Raw genomic sequence first — 25,697 nt, forward strand, 5'->3', positions numbered from 1 at the left:
AAAGAGGCAGTTCAGCGCATCATACTGCTGCCAGCTGATCGAGCCCAATTCCCCCTTCTAGACTTCATCAGTAAATTACTGCACTTCAAGGGTACACCTAAACGTTTTTCAAATAGCAAGAGAGTTTCTGCCTCGACTATCCTTAGAGCAGGAGTTCAAAAGGCACCAGCATACCACTATCTTCTCAAAGACACTCAAGGATGAGAAATACATGGTGGATTTGTCAAAGACACACACATCTGAGAATGAATAAAGTACTTCCCAATTCATGTTCTAACAATGTAACATACAAATAACCAAACAGTTACAACTCAACAAAAAATAAATTAAGTGTAAAAGTGAATTTATCTAACAGGTAGTTGGACCAGGAAATAAAAAAAGAAAATTGCAATTACGGCTCAACTTGAAAAATTCTCTCCTGAATTAAAAATAGCCTCCTTGAAATGCCTTTAAATTTCCTATTCCTTACCCCGAGCCAACACTCTCAGCTTACTGGGATTTGACTTTTGCTTTCACTCAATCTAGACCCCTCACACGTATATAGTGATCACTTACGAATGACAACTGCACAAAACAGATTTAATGGACCAATACTTTCTCCTGATCACCATTCTGGTATCCTCATATGCACAAACTGAATTTTTTAAAGTTTATATATGAATTGGTTGCAGGTGACATTAGCAAGGCAAACACAATGTCCATCCCCAAATGTCATCAAGGTGATGGTGAATTGTTTTCTTGAACTACTGCAGTCTGTGAGACGAAGGCAATCCTACAGAGCACAGTTAAAGAGTTCTACAACTTTGTCCTATCAATAATGAAAGAATGATAACATACTTTGAAGTCTAGATGGTAATGCAACTTTGGGTGGAAATTTGGAGGTAGTGGTCCTTCTATGCAACTCTTGCCCTCATCCTGCATGAGAGAGATTGCTATTCAAACTTGCACAGTGAGATGTTGTAAGGTAACATGTCGACAGTATGTATTTATAATCAGTGTCCTAGTGATGAAGAAGGTAAGGTTTTAAGCCTGGCGGATAGAGTACAAATCTCAAGTATAAAACAAACATACAATGTACTGTGAAATAAACTGAGAACAAAACGCAGTTACCATAATCACCAGCATGACTACTCCTGGCATACTGTGACTTAAGTATGCAATGCACGGCTCTAACTTAACTTCATGTCATTACCAAATCAAACAACTATTTAAACAAGAGGAGCAAATGCATGGGAATAATACCAACTTCAAACCATACATTATCCTGATTTGGAAATACTTTGCTATTCCCTCTCAAAATTCTCAAACTTTCTATTAAACTGTACTGAGAACACAGATAGCAGGAGTTCAAAAGCACCAATATAACACTATCTTCTCAAAGACACTCAAGGATGAGAAATAAATGGTAGATTTGTCAATGACACATCTGAGAATGAATAAAGTACTTCCCAATTCATGTTCTAACAATGTTACATACAAATAACCAAACAATTTGAACTGAGCAAAAAATAAGTTAAGTGTTAAAGTGAATTTATCTAACAGGTAGTTGGACCAGGAAGTAAAAAAAAGAAAATTGCAACTAAGGCTCAACTTGAAAAATTCTGGCTAAAAACTTACACAAGCAACCAATTCTAACAAGGATCAACAAATAAGTACCAAGAACAGAGTCTCTGGTTGATTCAAGTTCATTTCTAACTCAGTGGCTCAGACAGATTTCCTATTGTCATGATAACTTCATTTTCTTTTTCAACTCAGCAAAGGAGTTAAGCCTCAAATATTTTTGATCTTTATAGTTCAGCTACTCACTGGAAAGATGCATTAAGTCAGCCTTCAGAACAGCAAACAGGATTAAAACTTCAACAGAAGAACTTATTTATTATTATAATATATTTAGTGTCTTTTCAGTTTTGTTAAGAAACCAGCTTTCATGGGAAACTGCAATATGGAGACAGGACTTGATTTTGAACTATGAAGGAAAGGTGTATGTGGGGTGGTGGGGGGGTGGATGGGGTTTGATTCATTTAAAAATTAGACCTACATCAGCTTGGCGCTAAAACCTCAAATACATGACCACAAGGATTTCAAAATTAAACACAGTGAAGCACCCCATTTTGCAAACCAGAAACGTTTTATAGGAGCTTGTTAGACTTAGCATGCGAGAACAGTTAGAAATCAACATAAGTATAACAAAACTATGAGGCACGCAAAAAAAAGTACTGCCTTGTAGTCGCAAATACTTACTGTCAACAAGCGTTTTCTTCTTTTGAAGGGAGATCTGCTTATTTACTATTCCTCTAGCATAACCAATTGCTACTTCTTCCAAGTATTCTATTGTTCTCTCCTCTGGATTCTTCAGGCCAGGCCCTATAGAAATTTACAAAATATTGCATATTGTTCTATTTGAAGAAACTATTCACATTCTAAGAAACCACCACAAGATGAGTTCTAGCATGAATACAAATGTTTTTTGCCAAAACATTTTAATCATGCCTCATCGACTTTTGGACTTTGCTAAATATTGCTCAAACTTTATGGGATTAATTGGCAAAAGAAGCCAGGGTAATATGAGAAAGGAGATTTCCATGCAACAAGTGGTTAGGGGGCCTGATAGCATGGTGAAGGCAGATTCCATTGAAGGATTCAAAAAGATTATTCTCTGAAAACAAAGAATGTGCAGGATTACGGAGAGAAGACAGGAGAATAGCACGAAGTGAATTAATAAATCATAATGCCGGTGCAGATCTAATAGAGTGCAAAAGGATGCACAGCCTAACAATTTGCTGCACGTAAAATATTTAACTTATAATATTGCTTTTGCTTCTTTTCCCAATAACTAAGTCTGTGCACCTTTGTTGCTGATCATTTCATGAGTAGCATCAGCTTCTTCCCATTTACTCTGTCCAGTGCAGGCCTCTAATTCTCTAGATAACTCTCAATTTTAAAAAAGTTCGTTTTAGATATAAAACATTTTGAAGATCTTTTTAAATACCATCATGTGAAATATAATTACAAGGATCAATGCAATATCAAATTATTGTTACACAAAATCTGGAAAGAAAACCTGATAGCTTTATGAGGCGGCTTGTTTTAAATATTGTCGAACTTAGCTCGGGATAAGCAAAATTATCAATGGGTAATTTAATGCACTTTTGAAGTTACTAAACAGGAATAATTATTCACAAATTTTGTTTTGAAGAGGAGAAGCTTACCAAGGGGAGAAACAAGTTGGTCAACCAAACCCATCTTCTTAGCTTTATCTGCACGGATATTTTTCCCAGTCAACATCATATCAAAAGCATTAGGAAGACCAACCTGACGGTAAACAATTCAAAGGGAAAATCAGGTCACTGACATACTAGAGTTATAACACAGAAATGGGTCATTCAACTCAAATAATCTATACCAGTATTTAAAGTTCCACACTAGTGTTCACCAAACCTACTCCTTTTATCCCAAGAAGCAGATGCTGTTAATCCTTACTCCTCCATGTGTTTTGCTAGCAGTTTCATATCTCAGTGCTATTTCTCTCAGGTATCCCTTGTGCTGGGAAGTAACGATTCCATCATTTTCCCAACACAAACAAGCAAACGATCTATTATCCTTGAGACTTGTTTTATCTCCATCATTAGATACAGGAGTAGCACGAGCCTGAATCAGTCCTCCGACATATACTTTATTTAGTGTGTAAAGTTATGTCTTGGCACCTCTTCATTAATTTTTGATGCGTATGTACTGTGGCCAAGATTGTTCTTGCTGTAAACTCTTTACAAACTCAAGAATCAACCTACTGATCAAATCTCCTGAATTCATGTTCAACCAATCAAACACAAGTATTTCTCCTAGTTAGCAACACACTTTCTAAGGTATCACCAGAACACCATCTAAAGTTTGTGACACAATTATATACTGCACTTCAATCAAAGGCCCTCTGGTCCATTATGTTTACAATAGTATTTTTCTAAAAATTATACTGATTCCACTTGTGTTAATGCTTGAAATTTGAGCTAAGTTTGATGATTAAAAAAAATGCAGTCATTGCAGTTTGCATTACAACTGAATTTAAATATTCAAAATAAATCACCATCTTTGGTAGCCTCTGAGTACCACCAGCTCCTGGCAGTAAACCAAGCATGACTTCCGGAGTGCCCAATATTGTCTTTCTGTCCTTTGTTGCTATCCTGTAATGGCAGGCAATGGCAACCTACAAACACATGCAAGAACTTAGCTTCTGTGACAGAGTACAAAAATAATTATACTTGTTTGATTAAATGACACAAATGGTTTTGATTATGTACTTCATCCTACAGTGAAAGCTTTGCACCAACTCTATTATACACAAAAGGATTTATAATTCAGTTAACGATTATACAATAAAATCTAAAAATTTAGTTTATAGGAGCCAACTTCATCTCTTTGCACATCTCGAAAAAGAATACATTAAGCTTTTCAATATTTTGAATACATATTAAACATTGTCTTCATTCCTTTGTGTCTTATCCATGAAAGCAATTCTTCTACCAGCGTAAAAGTCTTACATTCATATTCCAAACATGCTATCTAATCATGTCCTCATAGTAAAATGAAAGATCTTGAATAGGTGCCAAATTATAGATTCTAAGGGTCAAATTATTAGGCGAGATGACACAAACTAGAATTGAGGAGTAGAGATATTGAGACCCAGGAGAGAACTGGAGGTCAGGAAGAGAGCTAGGGGATCATGGGGAGAAAGACAGACAAAGGCGAAAGAGGGCTTCCTGGATCCTGCCCTTCACGACACTCACACTCCTATTCTCATGTTGGGGGATTTTTCCCACTCCCCACCACAATCGCACGCACTTCCCCACGTGCAATATACATTGCAGTTACTTGTCAGACATTGTTAGTATTGTAAATGCAGAAGGTAAATGACTTGAAGAGGACAATCTTCAAAAAAATACTCCTTCTTAAAAAGAATCACACATTGTGTTGCAAAGTGTTGAGTCCCAATTTGAAAATGCAGTGTTAAAATTAATAGGATAACATAATGATTCCTTTGAGGAAAAAACAATGATAAATTCAGCCAGTTGGAATTCATGAGAAAAAGCCCAGAAATTGTTTCCAACTCCGTTTCCATAGTGAAAAAGGTCCTCACCGGACTTATTTTTAACATTATGAAAAGAAATTGCTCCAGAAAAGACACTACATAAGGGCTCAAAATTTCAGCTCAGGCAAATTTTAAATGTAGCAGATAGAATAAAAGGAGATTTTTAAACATTCATAGACACCCAATACAAATAAAAGTGAGTTTTTCAACATTGGAAATATGCTGGTTTTTAGCCTCAATCGCTAGCTACATATTTCTCTATAAATGACTTAGGCTACGCATTTCAAGTTGGAATATATCCCATACCTCAAGACCACCTCCAAGGCAGGAACCATTGATAGCAGCTACAACAGGTTTGGGCGATTCTTGAATCTTCTGAAATATTTTCTGCCCCTCCTGAGATAATCGTATCACTTCCTCCACAGATTTACATTCTCCTATCATACTGAAAATAAAGTTCATGTATGACAATTTGTAAAGCTGGCATGGCCCTTTCCCATGGCACATGACAATGCCGCAGTCAATGTAGTACTGGACTGATAGGATCCCATGTTATTTAAAAATCCCACAACTTTGTTTCAGGTGCAATGACTGAACAGTTCAGTAAATGTGTGACTTGAAAAGAAAATGTGAAGGGAGGACTTTGTCAGTTCTCCTCAATAATAGATACTGGGAGATATTGACAAAGTAAGCTTGGAAAATTGTTGCAGTACATACTGTAGCTACTTATATTAGTCATGAAAAGTATAAATAATAACTGCAGTGGCAGGAATTTAACAAATTAGACAACTCCATCCTGGTACATCATTCACCACTTGCACTATTCACTTGCTCATTTGTTCAGTGGACATGGAGTGCAATAATCCAATGGACATTTACAAAATCATAATAGACTCATTATGATCAAATAAGAAGCTGTCTTTTTGACTTTGTGACCAAGTGTTTAATCCAGATTCATGATCCCTCCGTTATAGTCGAGAAAAATCTTTTGATTTTTCTCCAGTTCTGGAAATTGTGCAACAAGCAAAGAAGGCTCCCCCATGAAAATTGCCTTACAGGTTAATCTTATCAGAAAAGTTGAAGTAAATTTCACAAGTTTGTTGAAGTCACCACCAGTGAAAAAAATCAGGGTTCGAGGTCAGAAGTAATTCATTAAGTTAGAAACACCAAAACAAAAATCTGATACTTTGAATGCAGTTGTATTTAAAACAAAATGGCAAGTTATAAAATTGCACCTCACGAGAAATGGCTTATTTTGCCTGCATTATGCTTTGAAACATCTTATCATTTAGTCTCACGTACCTGCTCTCCCTTAACCTTGTAAATCATCTTATGGTGTGGATTGCAAATTCCATTTGAGTCGCCATTGAATCAGTTTCTGAAACCATTTCAGGCGGTGCATAATTTGCTGTATAATTAAACTGTTCAACTTTAACCGCCTCATTGCCTTGGTTATTTTGCTAAACTCCAAGTCTTCCAGCTGTTTAGCGCTCCATTAGTTGGGCATAATTTTTCTTTCCCAAAATGTTGCAAAACTCTGAAAAGTTATGTTAAATTTTCCAAAACCTTCTAAACCAGTATTGCCCAACAAGCTACGGATCTGGCCCATACAAGAGCCCTTGTCTAAGCCCCAGATGTAAGTGGACTAAAAGAGAAATTTGTCTTTGGTAAACGCTGCAAAGTTGCTCAGTTAATCTTATCTTTTATTTCTCCCTACCAGCATCCGCTACTGTCAGGTTACTGGTGAGTCCACAGCAAAAATAGTTGAGAAGAAGCCCCTGACTGCAAGAACCTCAATCAATGAATAGATAAGAAAATGAAAATGCTAACCACATTCAATTTCATAGAACTGAATGTTTGCGATGAATAAATGGGGTGGGGGAAGGCAATGGTTAGCAGTGGTGCAGGCTCAGGTCCGAATTGGGTGAAATTCTGAAGTGGAGGGAGGGTAGCAGATTTCAAGGCCCAGGTCCAATGCTCCACCCTGGAATGCAAGTGTGTACGTAGAGCTGCTTGTGCAGGTACGGAGAGGGAGTGATGGCAGTCAGAGGTACTGGAGGAGGCAGCCTTCATCTGCAAAGATAGCTACATATATTTGATCTGATTGGATTGGCATATGCACCGAGACAGTGAAAAGTACAGTATTACTTGCTACGCAGATCAATTGCACCTTACATTAGTACATCAGTGTTAAAGGACAAAATGCAGAATATAGTGTTACAGCTACAGAGGTGCAGAGAAAGATCAACTCTAATATAGGAGAGGCCCGTATATAAGTCGAATAACAGCCAGGAAGAATCTGTCCATATTGCTAACAGACAGGTGGAATGCCTTGGAAAAGTCATTGCTGCACTCTTTCTAGCCTTTACAAAGCTTACATTATTGCACTCACTCAATTACAGTTGGTGGAAAGAGCAATTCAGTTATGTGATGTTTCTAGTCATAGAGTGCAAAAAAGGCCCTTTGGCCCATCAAGTCACCACTGACATCAATACCATTAAAGGCATGCGAATCCCAATTCCCTGAACTTGTCCCATATCTTATAATGCTGTGATAATCGCAATCTTCACCGGACAAAGGAGCAGTGCTTCAAAGTTTGTGATTTCAAATAAACCCATTGGACTAAATCCTGGTGTTGAGAGACTCCTGACACTGTCCTATTACTAAGACAGTTTCTAATTCATCGTGCCATGTTTCCCTCAATTCCATGTGCTTTAATCTTCTCAGTCTCACATGAGACCTTATTAAAAGCCTTGATATAGTTTATATGGATTTTAGCAACTGAACTTTCCACATCCACACACTTGATCACATTTTCAAAAAATTCTAACAAATTTGTTAGGCATGACCTCCCTCTGAGAAAGCTGACTATCTTTAATGAAATCATGCCTATGACAGGAAAATTCTTCCTCTGGAAAATTTCAGATTTACTACTCATTGTAGTAGTGCCCATGGCAGCACGGTGGCTCAATGGTTAGCACTGCTGCCTCACAGCACCAGGGACCCGGGTTGGACTCCCACCTCAGGTGACTATCTGTGTGGGTTTCCTCCGGGTGCTCCGGTTTCCTCCCACAATCCAAAGATGTGCAGGTCAGGTGAATTGGCCATGCTAAATTGCCCATAATGTTAGGCATATTAGTCAGGGGTAAATATAGGTAGGGAAATGGGTCTGGGTGGGTTACTGTTTAGAGGATCAGTGTGGACGTTTTGGGCCAAATGGCCTGTTTCCATACTGTAGGGAATCTAATCTAGTACACTGAAACACAAAGATACTGACCCTTTCCCCCTAGTCTCAAGAAAATTTACACTGAAAGCCCAGTCTTCAAAGGCTCTTGGAACAATTACTATTTTGTTATGGAGCACAATGAAACCCAATTGCATTTCATAAGTCAGGAAAAAGAAAGTTTCTAAGGAGTACAATACCAAATGGCATTATTGCATAAAGTATGCTGGCAATTATGACAGTCTCAGAGGTCAGGTGAGAATCAATACTCACTAACAGCACCTTGTGTGCTAACAATCTTTCTTCAAAGCTGCAAATGAGAGTTTTGAGAATCAAGATCAGTCTCCTAAAAGCTGAAATAACAGCAAAAACAGGGAAGCCACCGTCTGATGAGAAATTTAGGAAAGGCACATTTATATTTGTGGCATGCTCTGGGAAAAAGGAGATAGTACAAAAAAAAATCAACTTTTGACATCAATCACTCGGAAAGTAGAGGACCTAGCATCCAACGTTTGGCGCCCTGATTGCAAAACTTCATTTACGTCATTTTTATAGTTTAGGAGTTGAAAGCAGCACAGACATATGATACAACCCAACTGTCAGTCTTCATATGAAGAGTTAAGACCATAAGACTCCATTTGAGTGGGAGCAGCGGCCGAGGAAAAACGAACCCGGGAGACTACAGCTAAGGTAAGACAGTTTGTTTCAAAATTACTTACCTGTAGCGGGCAGCGGTTTTTTTTTCTCTCTTCACAAAAAGAGCGGGAGCAGCAGAGGAAGTGACGGTAAACAGAGGGGCAGCCGGGAAGGAGAACGGTGAGTATAAATACTCACCCTTTAATCACCAACGGTCATTTGAGTGGGAGCAGCGGCCGAGGAAAAACGAACCCGGGAGACTACAGCTAAGGTAAGACAGTTTGTTTCAAAATTACTTACCTGTAGCGGGCAGCGGAAGTGAGGTTGGAGCGCATAGCTGGGCGGGAAGGTAAGTGATTAGTATTTGAGTGGGTGTGTTCTAGACCAGTCGTGGTACACATTGGCACCAACGACATAGGTAGGAAGAGGGGTGGGGAGGTCATTCAAGAGCTCAAGGAGTTAGGCTGGAAGCTAAAAGCTAGGACAGACAGAGTCGTCATCCCTGGGTTGTTGCCGGTGCCACGTGACAGAGAGGCAAAGAATAGGGAGAGAGTGCAGTTGAACACGTGGCTGCAAGGATGGTGTAGGAGGGAGGGCTTCAGATATTTGGACAATTGGACTGCATTCTGGGGAAGGTGGGACCTGTATAAACAGGACGGGTTGCACCTGAACCAGAAGGGCACCAATATCCTGGGGGGTAGGTTTGCTAGCACTCTTCGGGGGGGTTTAAACTAATTTGGCAGGGGGATGGGATCCGGACTTGTAGTCCGGCAAGTAAGCTAGCTGAGTGTCAGGATGTCCAAGACTGTAGGGAGGCTGTGGAGAAGGTAGCACTGACAGGGACTACTTGCGGACACAGAGATGGGCTCAAGTGCGTATACTTCAATGCAAGGAGTATCAGAAATAAGGTGGGTGAACTTAAGGCATGGATCGGTACCTGGGACTACGATGTTGTGGCCATCACGGAAACATGGATAGATGAGGGACAGGAATGGCTGTTGGAGGTTCCTGGTTACATATGTTTCAGTAAGATTAGGGAGGGTGGTAAAAAAGGAGGGGGGGGTGGCATTGCTAATTAGAAATGGTATAACGGCTGCAGAAAGGAAGTTTGAGGGGGATCTGCCTCTGGAGGTAGTATGGGCTGAAGTCAGAAATAGGAAAGGTGCAGTCACCTTGTTGGGTGTTTATTATAGGCCCCCCCAATAGCAGCAGAGATGTGGAGAAACAGATTGGGAAACATGGGCGACTTCAACTTCCCAAATATTGATTGGAAGCTCTTTAGATCAAGTAGATTGGATGGGGCGGTGTTTGTGCAGTGTGTCCAGGAAGCTTTTCTAACGCAGTATGTAGATTGTCCAACCAGAGGGGAGGCCATATTGGATTTGGTACTCGGTAATGAACCGGGACAAGTGGTGGGCTTGTTAGTGGGTGAACATTTTGGTGATGGCGACCACAATTCTGTGACTTTCACCTTGGTTATGGAGAGAGATAGGTGCGCACAACAAGGAAGTTTTTACAATTGGGGGAAGGGAAATTACGATGCTGTAAGACAGGATTTGAGGAGCATACGTTGGGAGCATAGGCTGTCAGGGAAGGATGTGGTGGAAATGTGGAACTTTTTCAAGGAGCAGATACGACGTGTCCTTGATATGTATGTACCGATCAGGCAGGAAAGAAATGGTCGTGTGAGGGAGCCTTGGTTGACGAGGGAGGTTGAATGTCTAGTAAAGAGGAAGAAGGAGGCTTACATAAGGTTGAGGAAACAGGGTTCAGACAGAGCAGTGGAGGGATACAGGATAGCCAGAAGGGACCTGAAGAAAGGGATTAGGAGAGCTAAGAGAGGGCATGAAAAATCCTTGGCGGATAGGATCAAGGATAACCCCAAGGCATTCTATGCGTATGTGAGAAACCTGAGAATGACGAGAACGAGGGTAGGTCCGATCAAGGACAGTGGTGGGAGACTGTGTATTGAGTTGGAAGAGATAGGAGAGGTCTTGAACAAGTACTTCTCTTCAGTATTTACGAACGAGAGGGACCGTATTGTTGAAGAGGAGAGTGTGAAACGGACTGATAAGCTAGAAGAGATACCTGTTAGGAAGGAAGATGTGTTGGACATTTTGAACAACTTGAGGATAGACAAGTCCCCCGGGCCTGACGGGATATATCCTAGGATTATGTGGGAAGCAAGAGAGGAAATTGCAGTACCGTTGGCAATGATCTTCTCGTCTTCACTGGCAACGGGGGTGGTACCAGGGGACTGGAGAGTAGCGAATGTTGTGCCCCTGTTCAAAAAAGGGAATAGGGATAACCCCGGGAATTACAGGCCAGTTAGTCTTACTTCTGTGGTAGGCAAAGTAATGGAAAGGGTACTGAGGGATAGGATTTACGAGTATCTGGAAAGACACTGCTTGATTAGGGACAGCCAGCACGGATTTGTGAAGGGTAGGTCTTGCCTTACAAGTCTTATTGAATTCTTCGAGGAGGTGACCAAGCATGTGGATGAGGGTAGAGCAGTGGATGTAGTGTACATGGATTTTAGTAAGGCATTTGATAAGGTTCCCCATGGTAGGCTTATGCGGAAAGTCAGGAGGCATGGGATAGAGGGAAATTTGGCCAATTGGATAGAAAACTGGCTAACCGGTCGAAGTCAGAGAGTGGTGGTAGATGGTAAATATTCAGCATGGAGTCCAGTTACAAGTGGAGTTCCGCAGGGATCAGTTCTAGGTCCTCTGCTGTTTGTAATTTTTATTAATGACTTAGATGAGGGAGTCGAAGGGTGGGTCAGTAAATTTGCAGATGATACGAAGATAGGTGGAGTTGTGGACAGTGAGGAGGGCTGTTATCGGCTGCAGAGGGACTTAGATATGATGCAGAGCTGGGCTGAGGAATGGCAGATGGAGTTCAACCCTGCCAAGTGTGAGGTTGTCCATTTTGGAAGGACAAATAAGAATGCGGAATACAGGGTTAATGGTAGGGTTCTTGGTCAGGTGGAGGAACAGAGGGATCTTGGGGTCTATGTACATAGATCTTTGAAGGTTGCCACTCAGGTGGATAGAGTTTGTAAGAAGGCCTATGGAGTATTATCGTTCATTAGCAGAGGGATTGAATTCAAGAGTCGTGAGGTGATGTTGCAGCTGTACAGGACTTTGGTTAGGCCACAGTTGGAGTACTGTGTGCAGTTCTGGTCGCCTCACTTTAGGAAAGATGTGGAAGCTTTGGAGAGGGTGCAGAGAAGATTTACCAGGATGTTGCCTGGAATGGAGAGTAGGTCGTACGAGGATAGGTTGAGAGTTCTCGGCCTTTTCTCGTTGGAACGGCGAAGGATGAGGGGTGACTTGATAGAGGTTTATAAGATGATCAGAGGAATAGATAGAGTAGACAGTCAGAAACTTTTTCCCCGGGTACAACAGAGTGTTACAAGGGGACATAAATTTAAGGTGAAGGGTGGAAGGTATAGGGGAGATGTCAGGGGTGGGTTCTTTACCCAGAGAGTGGTGGGGGCATGGAATGCGCTGCCCGTGGGAGTGGTAGAGTCAGATTCATTGGCGACCTTTAAGCGGCATTTGGATAGGTACATGGATGGGTGCTTAATCTAGGATAGAAGTTCGGCACAACATCGTGGGCCGAAGGGCCTGTTCTGTGCTGTATTGTTCTATGTTGTTCTATGTTCTAAGACATAGGAGCGGAAGTAAGGCCATTCGGCCCATCGAGTCCACTCCGCCATTCAATCATGGCTGATGGGCATTTCAACTCCCACTTACCCGCATTCTCCCCGTAGCCCTTAATTCCTTGTGATATCAATCAAGAATTTATCAATCTCTGCCTTGAAGACATTTAGCGTCCCAGCCTCCACTGCACTCTGCGGCGATGAATTCCACAGGCCCACCACTCTCTGGCTGAAGAAATGTCCCCGCATTTCTGTTCTGAATTTACCGCCTCTAATTCTAAGGCTGTGTCCACGGGTCCTAGTCTCCTCACCTAACGGAAACAATTTCCTAGCTTCCACTCTCTCCAAGCCATGTATTATCTTGTAAGTTTCTAAAAGATCTCCCCTTCATCTTCTAAACTCCAATGAATACAATCCCAGGATTCTCAGCCGTTCCTCATATGTTAGACCTACCATTCCAGGGATCATCCGTGTGAATCTCCGCTGGACACGCTCCAGTGCCAGTATGTCCTTCCTGAGGTGTGGGGACCAAAACTGGACACAGTACTCCAAATGGGGCCTAACCAGAGCTTTATTAAGTCTCAGTAGCACAACGGTGCTTTTATATTCCAACCCTCTTGAGATAAGTGACAACATTGCATTCGCTTTCTTAATCACAAACTCAACCTGCATGTTTACCTTTAGAGAATCCTCAACTAGCACTCCCAGATCCCTTTGTACTTTGGCTTTACGAATTTTCTCACCGTTTAGAAAGTAGTCCATGCTTGTATTCTTTTTTCCAAAGTGCAAAACCTCGCATTTGCTCACACTGAATTCCATTCGCCATTTCCTGGACCACTCTTCCAAACTGTCTAGATCCTTCTGCAGCCTCCCCCACTTCCTCGGTACTATCCGCCTGTCCACCTAACTTTGTATCATCGGCAAACTTCGCTAGAATGCCCCCAGTCCCTTCATCCAGATCATTTATATACAATATGAACAGCTGCGGCCCCAACACTGAACCCTGCGGGACACCGCTCATCACCGGCTGCCATTCTGAAAAAGAACCTTTTATCCCAACTCTCTGCCTTCTGTCAGACAGCCAATCCTCAATCCAAACCAGTAGCTCACCTCGAACACCATGGGCCCTCACCTTGCTCAGCAGTCTCCCGTGTAGCACCTTATCAAAGGCCTTTTGGAAGTCTAGGCAGACCACATCCACTGGGTTTCCCTGGTCTAACCTACTTGTCACCTCTTCAAAGAATTCCAACAGGTTTGTCAGGCACGACCTCCCCTTACTAAATCCATGTTGACTTGTTCTAATCCGACCCTGCTCTTCCAAGAATTTAGAAACCTCATCCTTAATGATGGATTCTAAAATTTTACCAACAACCGAGGTTAGGCTAATTGGCCTATAAGAGTTAAAAGAACATTAGAAACTATTCAGCAGTTCTTGATCGCTGCCCAATCAAAAATGGTACACCAAATAGGCAAGACCTTTTCAACAAAGTGACACATGCTGGTGAAATTCAATCTTTCAGAGGACAAATTTTGTAGTCTGTCAACTGATAAAGCTCCTGCAATGACAGTGATGCACAGATGATTTGTCAGACAAATGCTCAAATCAGTGCCTCGTGAAATCAACTACATCACTATATCATTTACCAAGAACAACTATGTGCAATGAGTCAAGAGATGAAATAGGTATGGGAAAGGGTCAACTTGAAAGTCAGCTTTATACCCTCTTAATCACTAGCCTTCCCCAAAGAGGTAGGATCACCATATGATCACAACTTATTTTACCCATGCTTGTTGGTTCTGAAGGGCAGCTACACTAGCAAAATTCTGGAAATTACTTTATCAGGGATAGGCAAGAATGTGGAGTAATCAGATCAGTCATACAGTTCTAGACTGATAAGAGATATACAGCACGGAAACAGACCCTTGGGTCCAACTCGTCCATGCTGATCACATATCAAAAGGTAAATCTCGTCCCATATTCCTCTAAACACTTTGTTCATATATTCATCCAGATGCCTTTTAAATGTTGCAGTCATACCAGCCTCCAACACTGCCTCTGGCAGCTCATTCCATACACATAACACCTCTGCATGGAAATTACCACCCCTCGGGTTCCTTTTAAATCTTTCCCTCTCACCTCAAATCTATGCCCTCTAGGTTTGGACTCTCCCCACCCTGGAGAAAAGACCTATCCCATGCCCCTTACAACATTATAAACTTCTACGGTCACCCCCTCAGCCTCCAATGGTGCAGAAAAAATGGCCACAGTCTATTTAGCCTCTCCCTTTAGCTCAAACCCTCCAACTCTGGCAACATCCTTGTAAATTTTTTCTGAACCCTTTCAAGTTTCACAAAATCGTTTTGATAGCAGAGAGACCTGAATTGCACACAATGTTCCAATAGAGGCTGAATCAATGTCCTGTACAGCTGCAACATGACTTCCTAACTCCTATACTCAATGCCCTGATCAATAAATGAAAGCATACCAAATGCCTTCTTCACTATCCAATCCCCTGTAACTTCACTTTCAAGGAGCTATGAACATACACTCCAAGGTCTCTTTGTTCAGCAACACTCCTAGGACCTCAACATTAAGTCTACAAATCCTCCTCTGATTCGCCTTTCCAAAATGCAGCACCTCACATTTATCTAAATTGAACACTATCTACCTCTCCACATCTCTTGGTTCATCTGCTCAAGATCCTGTTGTACTCTGAGGCCACCTTCTTTGCTGTCCACTACACTTCCAATTTTGGTGTCATCTGCAAACTTACTAACCATACCTCTGCTGCTCACATCCAAGTTACAGTCTTTCAGACCTGCAGCAATGTGGTTGACTCTTAACTGCCTTCTAAAGTGGTCCTCACAAGTCACTTTGACCAAGGGACAATTGAGAAGATCCTAAGAAATGAAAACCTTCACAGCAAATAAAGATTTGTGAACCTAAACACCTTTGCTTCTGCATCTCCTTTAAAATAAGGAGAATCATACACAAATAATGTTCATTATAAAGCATATTTTAAACTGAATCTCATTTCTGAAACTAGATTTCAAAATGCAACCTACTTGATGTCAGCACCAGCAATGAAACAGCCTGGCTTCGATGAAATAAGAACAGCACTTCGAACACCATCATTTGCCCAAACTTCATTCATCACCTCAGTGAATTCCGATTGTAGCTTTTTAGATAGGGTGTTGACCTATACAGCATCAAAAGGAATCCAAATACATCACTTTCTTTGAAAAACACAATCCTTAATTTCCAATACACACTTCATTAGTTCTTGTTTGAGACAGCGAAAGAACAATATATCCCCATAAACATCAATTCATTCATTCATCCATCCATCCATCCATCTTTAGTGAAGGACGTTCATCACAGGTAAAAAATATTTGTTGGTCTTCTGCCAATAACACATCTGAGAATTAAGATGCATTTAACCAGCAGATTTATCCCATGACCCTTCAATGTAGGAGTTACATAACGTGGAAACATATCAAATATTACACAAGACTTTTACCAGCACTTTTGAAAGTAATTTTACTGTGTGTCAATGTATTTTACAACTTAACCGGATTGAAAAAACTGAGAGTGGGAAGAGAATGAGAGACCAGATTTGGAAGAACGCAAAGATTCAGCGCTGGAGAAAGTTATAGAAATGGGGAAAGAGCTTGACCAGGGAGGATTGGACCACTAGAAGCTCAAACCCTATTTTGCTCAGTGAGTATTGGGTTGAATTTGGGAGTATAATCAAGTCTGTTTCCCAGGAGGATTCTGGAGTAAGACACCAGCTGCTTTGAGACAGGACAGTAAAGCCCAATAGAACTTGATATGTTCAAGTCAGATCTGTCATAGATTGTTCAATGTACAATAAATAGGAATGTCATAGAATTGCAAAGCACATGGAGATTATTTTACCTGTTGGGCCTGTTAAAGTTCATTAACGAAGCTATTCAAATAGTTCTAATGCAATACTTTTACCCTATAGTCCTGCACTATTTTCAGAAGTAGTTACTCAATTTGCTATAGAATTTATTTCCATCAGATTCCAGATCATGATCCAGTGAATAAATCTTACTTTTCTTCATGCCGCTTCTAGCTAGCTTGGCAATTATGTTAAACCTGCATCCTATGGTTACCAATAATTCTCTAAAATGAAACATTTTTTATTCAATTACCTAACAAACTCCTTAGTAATTTAAAAACCTCTACAAATTTCCCCATAACTTGCTGTAAGACCCAGTCTTTTTTGATCATAACACCCACACAGTGACACACACATGTACATAGTAAAAAGAATAAATTACAAATCAAGTAAAAGAGCAGTAAATTTGCCAGTTTATTCATTGTTTCAATGATGAGTACCGGTTCTGGATATAGGTTTGCTTGCAGAGCTGGAACGTTCATTTTCAGACGTTTCATCACCACACTAGATAACATCTTCAGTGAGCCTCCGGACAAAGCACTGCAGGTGTTTCCAGCTTTCTATTTATATGTTTCCCTCACATGACCCTCTCTCACTAGTATCCTTACGAGGAGAAAAAGAAAGACACCACTTTGGCTGGGACAACACATCCATCTTCAGATGAGTCAAACAGAAACATGCACGAGAATTCCTAGATGCATGGCATTCCAACCAAAACTCTATCAACAAACACATTGACTTGGATCCCATTTACCACCCCTTGAGAAAAAGATCAGGAAATGACATCACCAACCCAAGGAAACCCAAACATATAAATAGAAAGCAGGAAACAGCAGCAGTGCTTCATCCGGAGGCTTACTGAAGATGTTACTTAGTATGGTGGCCAAACATCTGAAAACGAACCTTCCAGCTCAGCGAGCAAACCTACATCCAGAACTTCACCCTGAGCTACAAAATCTTCTCAAAATTCGCCAAGTACCAGTTCTTTGTAGAAGCCTAGTACAATGCATTGTATGCAGGTAAATATGTTGCTGAAATTCTGAAGTCACACTGGTCAATGCATACATCTTCCAACAGGCTCTGAGGAATATTCACTTATTTTATATAAATTAGCATTTGTTTCTCAGAACATTCAACAATTCTTGAACGGGATATGAACTACACAGTGTAAAGGTCAAGAACATAGTTTTCCAGCCCAACAGTTTCCAAGCACACAGCCTTCTGCCTAAAAACCCAGTGAAAACCAGTTCAATCTATGGCTCTGATCATCATCACACTTCTGAAGAAGTCATCTACACTCAAAACATTAGCTTGTTGTCTCTCCACTGATTTTAAGCATTGACCAAAAAGAAACAAATCTATAGTTTTGCTTGTTTTTATCCATATTCTCTATGACTGGTTGGCTGGCAGCACCATCATCCCCTTGATGAACCAATGCAATATCCAACCAACTGCCAATCCTTCAAGATAGCAAATCTTGAAGGTGCCAATATGTCTGAAATGTTCTTAGAAAAGTAACGAACTTGTAATTATCTTTCCAGAACAGTTCCATATGAGAACATCAGTTTGTTTGTTTATTCTCCTTTGTTTTACAAGGAAGCTGGTGGACAAAGTTCAAATCTCAACTTCCACTCATATTTTTCTCATTTTTGGATTGAAACTAACGAGAAAACAGTGACAGAGGGTACTGGTGCCTCTCCAGGTAAAAGTCTTGAAGAAAAAAAACCTGTTGTTTTAAAACCCTAGTAACAAAAAAAAACATGGGACAGGAGAAAGGGGACAAGCTATCCAAAGAGGGAGTCAGTCACTGGTAAGGCTAGCATTTAGTATCCACTTTAATGCTAGGTGTAGGGAATGCTGGATTACCAGAGAAATTGAAGCTACAGTCAAAACAGAGGCATGTGTCAGGTATGGGCAGCTGGGATCAATTTAACAGCTAGAGGAGCATAAAGGCAGTACACTTAAGAGGGAAATCAAGAGGACAAAAAGGAGACAGGAGATAGCTTTGGCAAATTGAGTGAAGGAGAATTTAAAGAGATTTTATAAGCACATGAAGGGCAAAAGAGTAACTAGGCACAGAATGTGTGTGGAACCATAGGAAATGGGTGAGATACTAAATGAATATTTAGTGTCAGTATTCACTGTGCAAAAGGCCATAGAAAGTTACGAAACCTGAGGAAATAAATAGTGATGTTTTGAAAAAAAAAGAATTCATATTACAGAAGAGGTGCTAGAGGTTTTAAAATGCATAAAGGTGGATAAATCACCAGGAATTCAGGTATTTCAAAAACATTGTGAGAAGTTAGGGGAAAGATGGCTGGCCCCCTTGCTGAGTTATCTGCATCAGTGGCAAACAAGGATGAGGTGCTGGAAGACGAGAGGTTGGCTAATATGCTGCCATTATTTAAAGGTTGGAAAGAAAATGCAGGAAACTATAGACCAATGAGGCTTATGTCAGTAGTAGGTAAGGTTCTGGATGTAGGTTTGCTCACTGAGCTGGAAGGTTCATTTCCAGATGTTTCATCACCCTATTAGGTAACATCTTCAGTGTGCCTCAGGCGAAGTACTGTACATGATTCTTGCTTTCTATTCATATGTTTGGGTTTCTTTGGGTTGGTGATGTCAATTCCTGTTCTTTTTCTCAGGGGGTGGTAGATTTTGTCTAACACAATACGTTTGTTGATAGAGTTCCGGTTGGAACGCCATGCTTCTAGGAATTCTCGTGCGTGTCCCTGTTTGACTTGACTAAGATGGAGGTGTTGTCCCAGTCGAAGTGGTGTCCTTCCTTATCTGTATGTAAGGATACCAGTGAGAGAGGGTCATGTCGTTTTGTGGCTAGTTGGTGTTCATGTCTCCTGGTGGCTAGTTTTCTGCCTGTTTGTCCAATGTAGTGTTTGTTACAATTCTTGCACGTTATTTTACAGATGACATTAGTTTTGCTTGTTGCCTGTTTAGGGTCTTTCAAGTTCATTACTTGCTGTTTTAGCATGTTGGTGGGTTTGTGGGCTACCGTGATGCCAAGGGGGCTGAGTAGTCTGGCAGTCATTTCAGAGATGTCTTTGATATAGTGGAAAGTGGTTAGGGTTTCTGGACATGTTTTGTCTGCTTGCTTGGGGTTATTGCTGAGATATCAGTGGATTGTGTTCATTGGGTACCCATTCTTTTTGAACATATGGTTTGGGCGATTTTCTTCTGCTCTGCATAGTTCCTCTGTGCTGCAGTGTGTGTTGGCTCGTTGAAATAATGTTCTGATGCAGCTTTGTTTGTGGATGTTGGGATGATGGTTTCTGTAGTTCAATATTTGGTCTGTGTGTTATTTTCCTGTAGACGCTGGTTTGAAGTTCCCCATTTAGCTGTTCACTCTACTGTGACATCTAGGAATGGCAGTTTGTTGTTTTCCTCCTCGAGTGAATTTTATGCCAACAAGGGTATTATTGATGGTCTTTCCTCTAATTTGTTTTGTTTAGTGATAACAAAGATGTCATCCATGTAGTGGACCCAAAGCTTGGGTTGGATGGTTGGCAGAACTGTTTGGTAGAGTCTCTGCATTACTGCCTCTGCTAATAACCCTGATATCGGAGATCCCATGGGCATTCCACTGGTTTGTCTGTATGTTTTGTTGTTGAAAGTGAAGCATGTGGTAAGGCTTAGGTCCAGTAGCTTGACGATACTGTCCTTGCTCATGAAGTTGGTGGTGTTTGGTGTATGTGTCTTTGGGTCTTCTAATAGAATAGTCAGTGTTTCCTTGGCCTGGTTAATGTTGATTGTTGGAATCAGGGCTGTTACATGAAAGGAGAGCATTATTTCATCCTCTTCTATCTTAGTGTCTTTGACGGTCTTCAGGAATTCTTGGGTTGAGTGGTTGGAGTGGCGTGAGTCTTCTACTAAGTATTTTAGTCTTTGGTAGGTAAGGTGTTGGAAGGAATTCTGAGGGATAAGATTTACATGCATTTGGAAAAGCAGGGACTAAATATGGATAGTCAACTGGCTTGTGGTAGGAAATTGTGTCTCAACCGGATTGAGCTTTTTGAAGAGGTGACAAGATGACTGATGAAGGCAGAGCAGTAGATTTTGTCAATATGGACTTCAGCAAAGTGTTTGACAACGTTCCGCAAGGTAGACTGGCCAGTAAAGTGATATTCAATTGGATACAGAATTGTCTTGAGGGTAGGAGAAAGAGGGTTGCTTTTTGGACTGGAAGCCTATGACCAGCTGTGTACATAAAGATTGAAACTAGGTCCACAGCTCTTCATCATTTATGAAAAGGATTTGAACGCGAATATGGGAGGAATGATTGCTAAGTTTGCAAATGTGACCAAAAATGGTGGTGTGGAGGACAGCAAATGTTAGCTCAATACAATGAAACTTGATCAGATGGGGTTCAATTTAGATAAATGAAAAATGTTTGCATTTAGGACATTACAGTGGCTAGCATTTCTGCCTCATAGCACCAGTGAACCAGGTTCAATTCCAGCTTCAGGTGACCGTTTGTGTGAAGTTTGCACATTCTCGCCATGTCTGTTTGGGTTTCCTCCGGGTGCTCTAGTTTCCTCCCACAATCCAAACATGTGCAGGTTAGGTGATTTGGCCAAGCTAAATTGCCCATAGTGTTCAGGGATGTGTTGGTTAGGCATAATTGTAGAGTAATAGGGTAGAGGAATGGGTTTGTGTGGGTTACTCACTAGAGGGTCAGTGTGGACTTATTTGGCCGAAGGGCCTGTTTCCACACTGTAGGAATTCTGTGATCTATGATAATGTTAAGACAAACTAGGACAGGTCAGAGAGATGTACAGCATGGAAACAGACCCTTCGGTCCAACCTGTCCATGCCGACCAGGTATCCCAACCCAATCTAGTCCCACCTGCCAGCACCTGGCCCATATCCCTTCAAACCCTTCCTATTCATATACCCATCCAAATGCCTCTTGAATGTTGCAATTGTACCAGCCTCCACCACATCCTCTGACAGCTCATTCCATATACGTACCACCCTCTGCGTGAAAAAGTTGCCCCTTAGGTCTCTTTTATATCTTTCCCCTCTCACCCTAAACCTATGCCCTCTAATTATGGACTCCCCCACGCCAGGGAAAAGACTTTGCCTATTTACCCTATCCTCTCACAATTTAATGTAGGGTCCTGGCGAGTGTAGTCCAAAGAGACCTTGGAGTCCAGGTGCATAGTTCCCATCTAGCCCTGAAGACTTATCTACCTTAATGCAATTTAGGATACTCAAAACTTCCTCCTTCAATGTAGTGTCATTCTCTAGAATATTCACACACTCGTCCCTAACCTCAGCATCAATCATGTCCTTCTGCATGCCTATACAAAGTATTCATTCAGGATCTCTCCCACTGCCTGTGGCTCCATGCATAATCCTACTCCTTAGTCCTTGAGTGGGCTTATTCTTTCCCTTGCTACCCTCTTTCTTCTAATTTATGCATAAAAATCCTTGGGATTCTCCTTGACCCTGTTTACTAAAAACATTTCATGGCCCCTTTTAGTCTTCCTAATACCACATTTAATTTCCTTCCTAAGTTCTCGATACTCAAGGACTTTGTCACTTTGGAGCTGCCTAGACCTATCATATGCTTCCTTTTTCCTTTTAACTGAGCTTAAAATTTCCGTTATCATCCATGGTTTCTGAAACCTGCCTTTCCTAACCTTCAGTTTTGCAAAGACATGCACATCCTCCAGTTTAGTAAACTGGTCTTTGAAAGCCTCCCACATGCCAGACGAGGATTTGCCCTCAAATAACTGCTCTCAATCCACATCCAAGAGGAAAAGGGAAGCGTACATAAGATCTAGGCAGCTAAGAACAGAATGGGCCCTGGAAGAATATCAGGAGGATAGGACCACTTTTAAACAAGGAATCAAGCGGGTTAAAAGGGGTCATGAAATAGCTTTAGCAAGCAGAATTAAGGGGAATCCCAAAGCCTTTTATTCTTATATAAGAAGCAAGCAGGTAACTAGAGAAAGGATTGGTCCAGTAAGGATAAGCAAGGAAGGCTGTGTATCGAACCTGAGAAAATGGGTGAGATTCTGAATGATTATTTTGCATCAGTGTTCACTGAGGAGAGGGACATGATGAATCTTGAGATTAGAGATAGAAGTTTGATTACTCTGGATCACGTTGACGTAAGTAGGGAAGATGTGTTGGGTAGGCTAGAGGTTATTAAGGTGGACAAAACCCCAGGACCGGATGGGATCTATCCCAGGTTGCTGAGGGAGGTGAGGGGGAAAATAGCTAGGGCCCTGACAGACATCTTTGCAGCATCCTTAAACATAGGTGAGGTGCTGGAGGACTGGAGAGTTGCTCATATTGTTTCTTCCCCCACCCAAAGGGTATTAGGGATATTCTGGGTAACTACAGACCAGTGAGCCTAATGTCAATGGTGGGAAAGTTGCGGGGGAAGGTACTGAAGGATAAAATCTATTTATATTTGGAAAAGAATGGTCCCATCAGTGATAGGCAACATGGTTTTGTGCGGGGGAGATCATGCCTTATCAACTTAATAGAGTTCTTTGAGGAAGTGATCAAGTTGATAGATGAAGGAAGGGCTGTTGAGGTCATATACATGGACTTTAGTAAGATGTTTGATAAGGTTCCCCATGGTAGACTAATGGAGAAAGTGAAGTCATATGGTGTGCAGGGTGTTCTAGCTAGGTGGATAAAGAACTGGTTGAGCAACAGGAGACAGAGTAGTAGTCTCTGAAGGGAGTTTCTTGAAATGGAGAAAGGTGACCAGTGGTGTTCCACAGGGATCAGTGCTGGGGCCACCGTTGTTTGTAATATACATAAATAATCTGGAAGAGGGCACTGTTGGTATGATCAGTAAGTTTGCAGATGACACAAAGATTAGTAGAGTAGCAGAAAGCATAGGGGACTGTCAAAGAATACAGGAGGATACAGATAGACTGGAGAGTTGGGTGGAGAAGTGGCAGATGGAGTTCAATCCAGGCAAATGTGAGGTGATGCATTTTGGGAAATCTAATTCTAGAACGAATTATACAATGAACGAAAGAGCCTTGGAAAAGTTGATGAGCAGAGAGATCTAAGAGTTCATGTCCATTGTACTTTGAAGGTTGCTGCACAGGCAGATAGAGTAGTCAAGGAGGCATATGGTATGCTTGTCTTCATCGGACGGGCTATTGAGTCTAAGAACTGGCAGGTCATGTTAAAATTGTACAAGACATTGGTTCGACTGCATTTAGAATACGGTGTACAGTTCTGGTTGCCACATTACCATAAGGATGTGGACGCTTTGGAGAGGGTGCAGAGAAGGTTTACAAGAATGTTGCCTAGTACGGAAGGTGCAAGCTATGAAGAGAGGTTGAGTAGGTTAGGATTGTTTTCATTAGAAAAAAGGAGATTGAGGGGGGACCTGATTGAGGTCTACAGAATCATGAAGGATACAGAAAGGGTAGATAGAGATCAGCTTTTTCCCAGGATGAAGGATTCAATAACAAGAGGTCACGCATTCAAGGTGAGAGGTAAAAAGGTTAAGGATGCAATTGGCCCTTGCCCAATTAAGCATTTTCACCCGAGGACTACTCTTGTCCTTGTTCAAGACTAGGTCTGGTGTTTTTCTTCTCTGAAGCGTTGGAGACTGATGGGTGACTTTATAGAAGTTTATAAAATCATGAGGATCATGATTACGTTCAATACCAAGATAGGGTGAGGGAGTCCAAAACTAGAGGGCATAGGTTTAAGGTGAGAGAAGAAATGCTTAAAAAGGATGCGATGGGTAATGTTTTCATGGAGTGGATGGCATGTGTATGAAAAGTGCTACCAGAGCAGGTGGTGGAGGCAGGTACAATTACAACATGGATGAGTACCTGTTGAGGAAGAATTTAGAATGATGTGGGCAAAATGCTGGCAAATAAGAGTAGGTGTGACTGGGATATCTGGTTGTCATGGATGAATTGGATTAAAGGATCTCTTTGTGCTGTATGACTCCATGGCCCTAAATGTCCTTGAGCTTCTGCAGTAAGTGTGGCCCAGGCACCTGCCCAAAACTATTAGAATCGCATAAGAGTTTGAATGAGCAACTGTGAAATATCTTGTAGACACAGTATTTAGGTGACTGGTCTAATTCAGTTTCCAGTCAATGATAATGCTGAGGATGTTGATGGAGGAATTCACCAATGCCATGTTCAAGAGAAATCAGAGATTGTCTCCACTGGAGATTTTTTTTGGTTAGTACAAAACGCTACTTTCCATTATCAGTCCTTGTCTCAATGTTGTACAAGTCTTGCTGCCAAGGACAGAAAGAGTTGTGAATGTGCAATAGTCAAAGAACACTCCACTTCTGATGTGAAGTTTGATATAATATTATTGATCTGAAGATAGCTGAGCCAAGGTAATGATCCTAAAGAACTCATGGGGCTGGAATGGTTGCGCTTATTGGAGACCAACTATCTTCTTCATATTTGGTATGACTGTATGCAGTGGAGGACTTCCCCTCCTCCCCGATTCCCCACTGATTTCAATTTTGTCAAGGTCCCTTGACGCAACATTCAAGCAAATGTTAGGTTTATGTCACAGGCTGTAAATTTTGCATTACCTCAAATACCACTGTAACTTGAAAGGAATTGCCTTTTTGAAATCAGAATCAATATTCTGCATAAATGATGTATATCACTGAAATATATTTTCTGATTCAGCAACATGCAACTTGCTAAATGAAATGCAAATTTCATTTTTTTATTAGAACGAACAAATTGATTATGATACTCATTCAATATTAGCACTAAATAAATGATATTAAAAAGGCAAAATTAGCTATTACCTTAGAATCTGGAGTATTAAATCGCACAACTGCAACATCACCTTTAATTTCACAGTTGACATGAGTCCGTTCTATAAGAAATATAGAAAGTTTACAAAAAGCAGGAGCGTTTTTATTAAAAACGCAAAATACAATCAATTCGGTACCTTGCGTGATGCAATTTCAAGTATACTCGGGATTTATCACGGTCTTTTGAGCCAAAGGGATGCCCAGAGCACAGTGTGATGAAAGTGTAAATGTTTCCCTGAAGCAAGCAGTATGAACAATTGCAGATACACTTACTACTAAGTCCAGAACAGCAAAGTGTGGATTTTTATGAACAAATTACAATAATATTGGAACCAGAATCACAGTTAAGAGTCCTTATGACCAAG

The 25,697-nt window shown here is 41.1% G+C and overlaps 1 protein-coding gene across 1 annotated transcript in view; it reads right to left on the reverse strand.

The window, feature by feature from the left end:
* The window catches only part of LOC140467200 (trifunctional enzyme subunit alpha, mitochondrial-like), a 125,970-nt gene that overhangs the window by 57,744 nt on the left and 42,529 nt on the right, over positions 1-25,697 (reverse strand). Inside the window, exons 3-8 of the mRNA XM_072563399.1 lie at positions 25,324-25,394; positions 15,676-15,809; positions 5,390-5,528; positions 4,082-4,201; positions 3,210-3,312; positions 2,242-2,364 (exon numbers count right to left, since the gene is read on the reverse strand). Coding sequence (XP_072419500.1) covers positions 2,242-2,364; positions 3,210-3,312; positions 4,082-4,201; positions 5,390-5,528; positions 15,676-15,809; positions 25,324-25,394 — 690 coding nt within the window. The remainder of the gene's footprint in view (positions 1-2,241; positions 2,365-3,209; positions 3,313-4,081; positions 4,202-5,389; positions 5,529-15,675; positions 15,810-25,323; positions 25,395-25,697) is intronic.

The sequence above is a fragment of the Chiloscyllium punctatum genome, chromosome 3 (assembly GCF_047496795.1).
Source record: "Chiloscyllium punctatum isolate Juve2018m chromosome 3, sChiPun1.3, whole genome shotgun sequence".
In the NCBI taxonomy this organism is placed as follows: domain Eukaryota; kingdom Metazoa; phylum Chordata; class Chondrichthyes; order Orectolobiformes; family Hemiscylliidae; genus Chiloscyllium; species Chiloscyllium punctatum.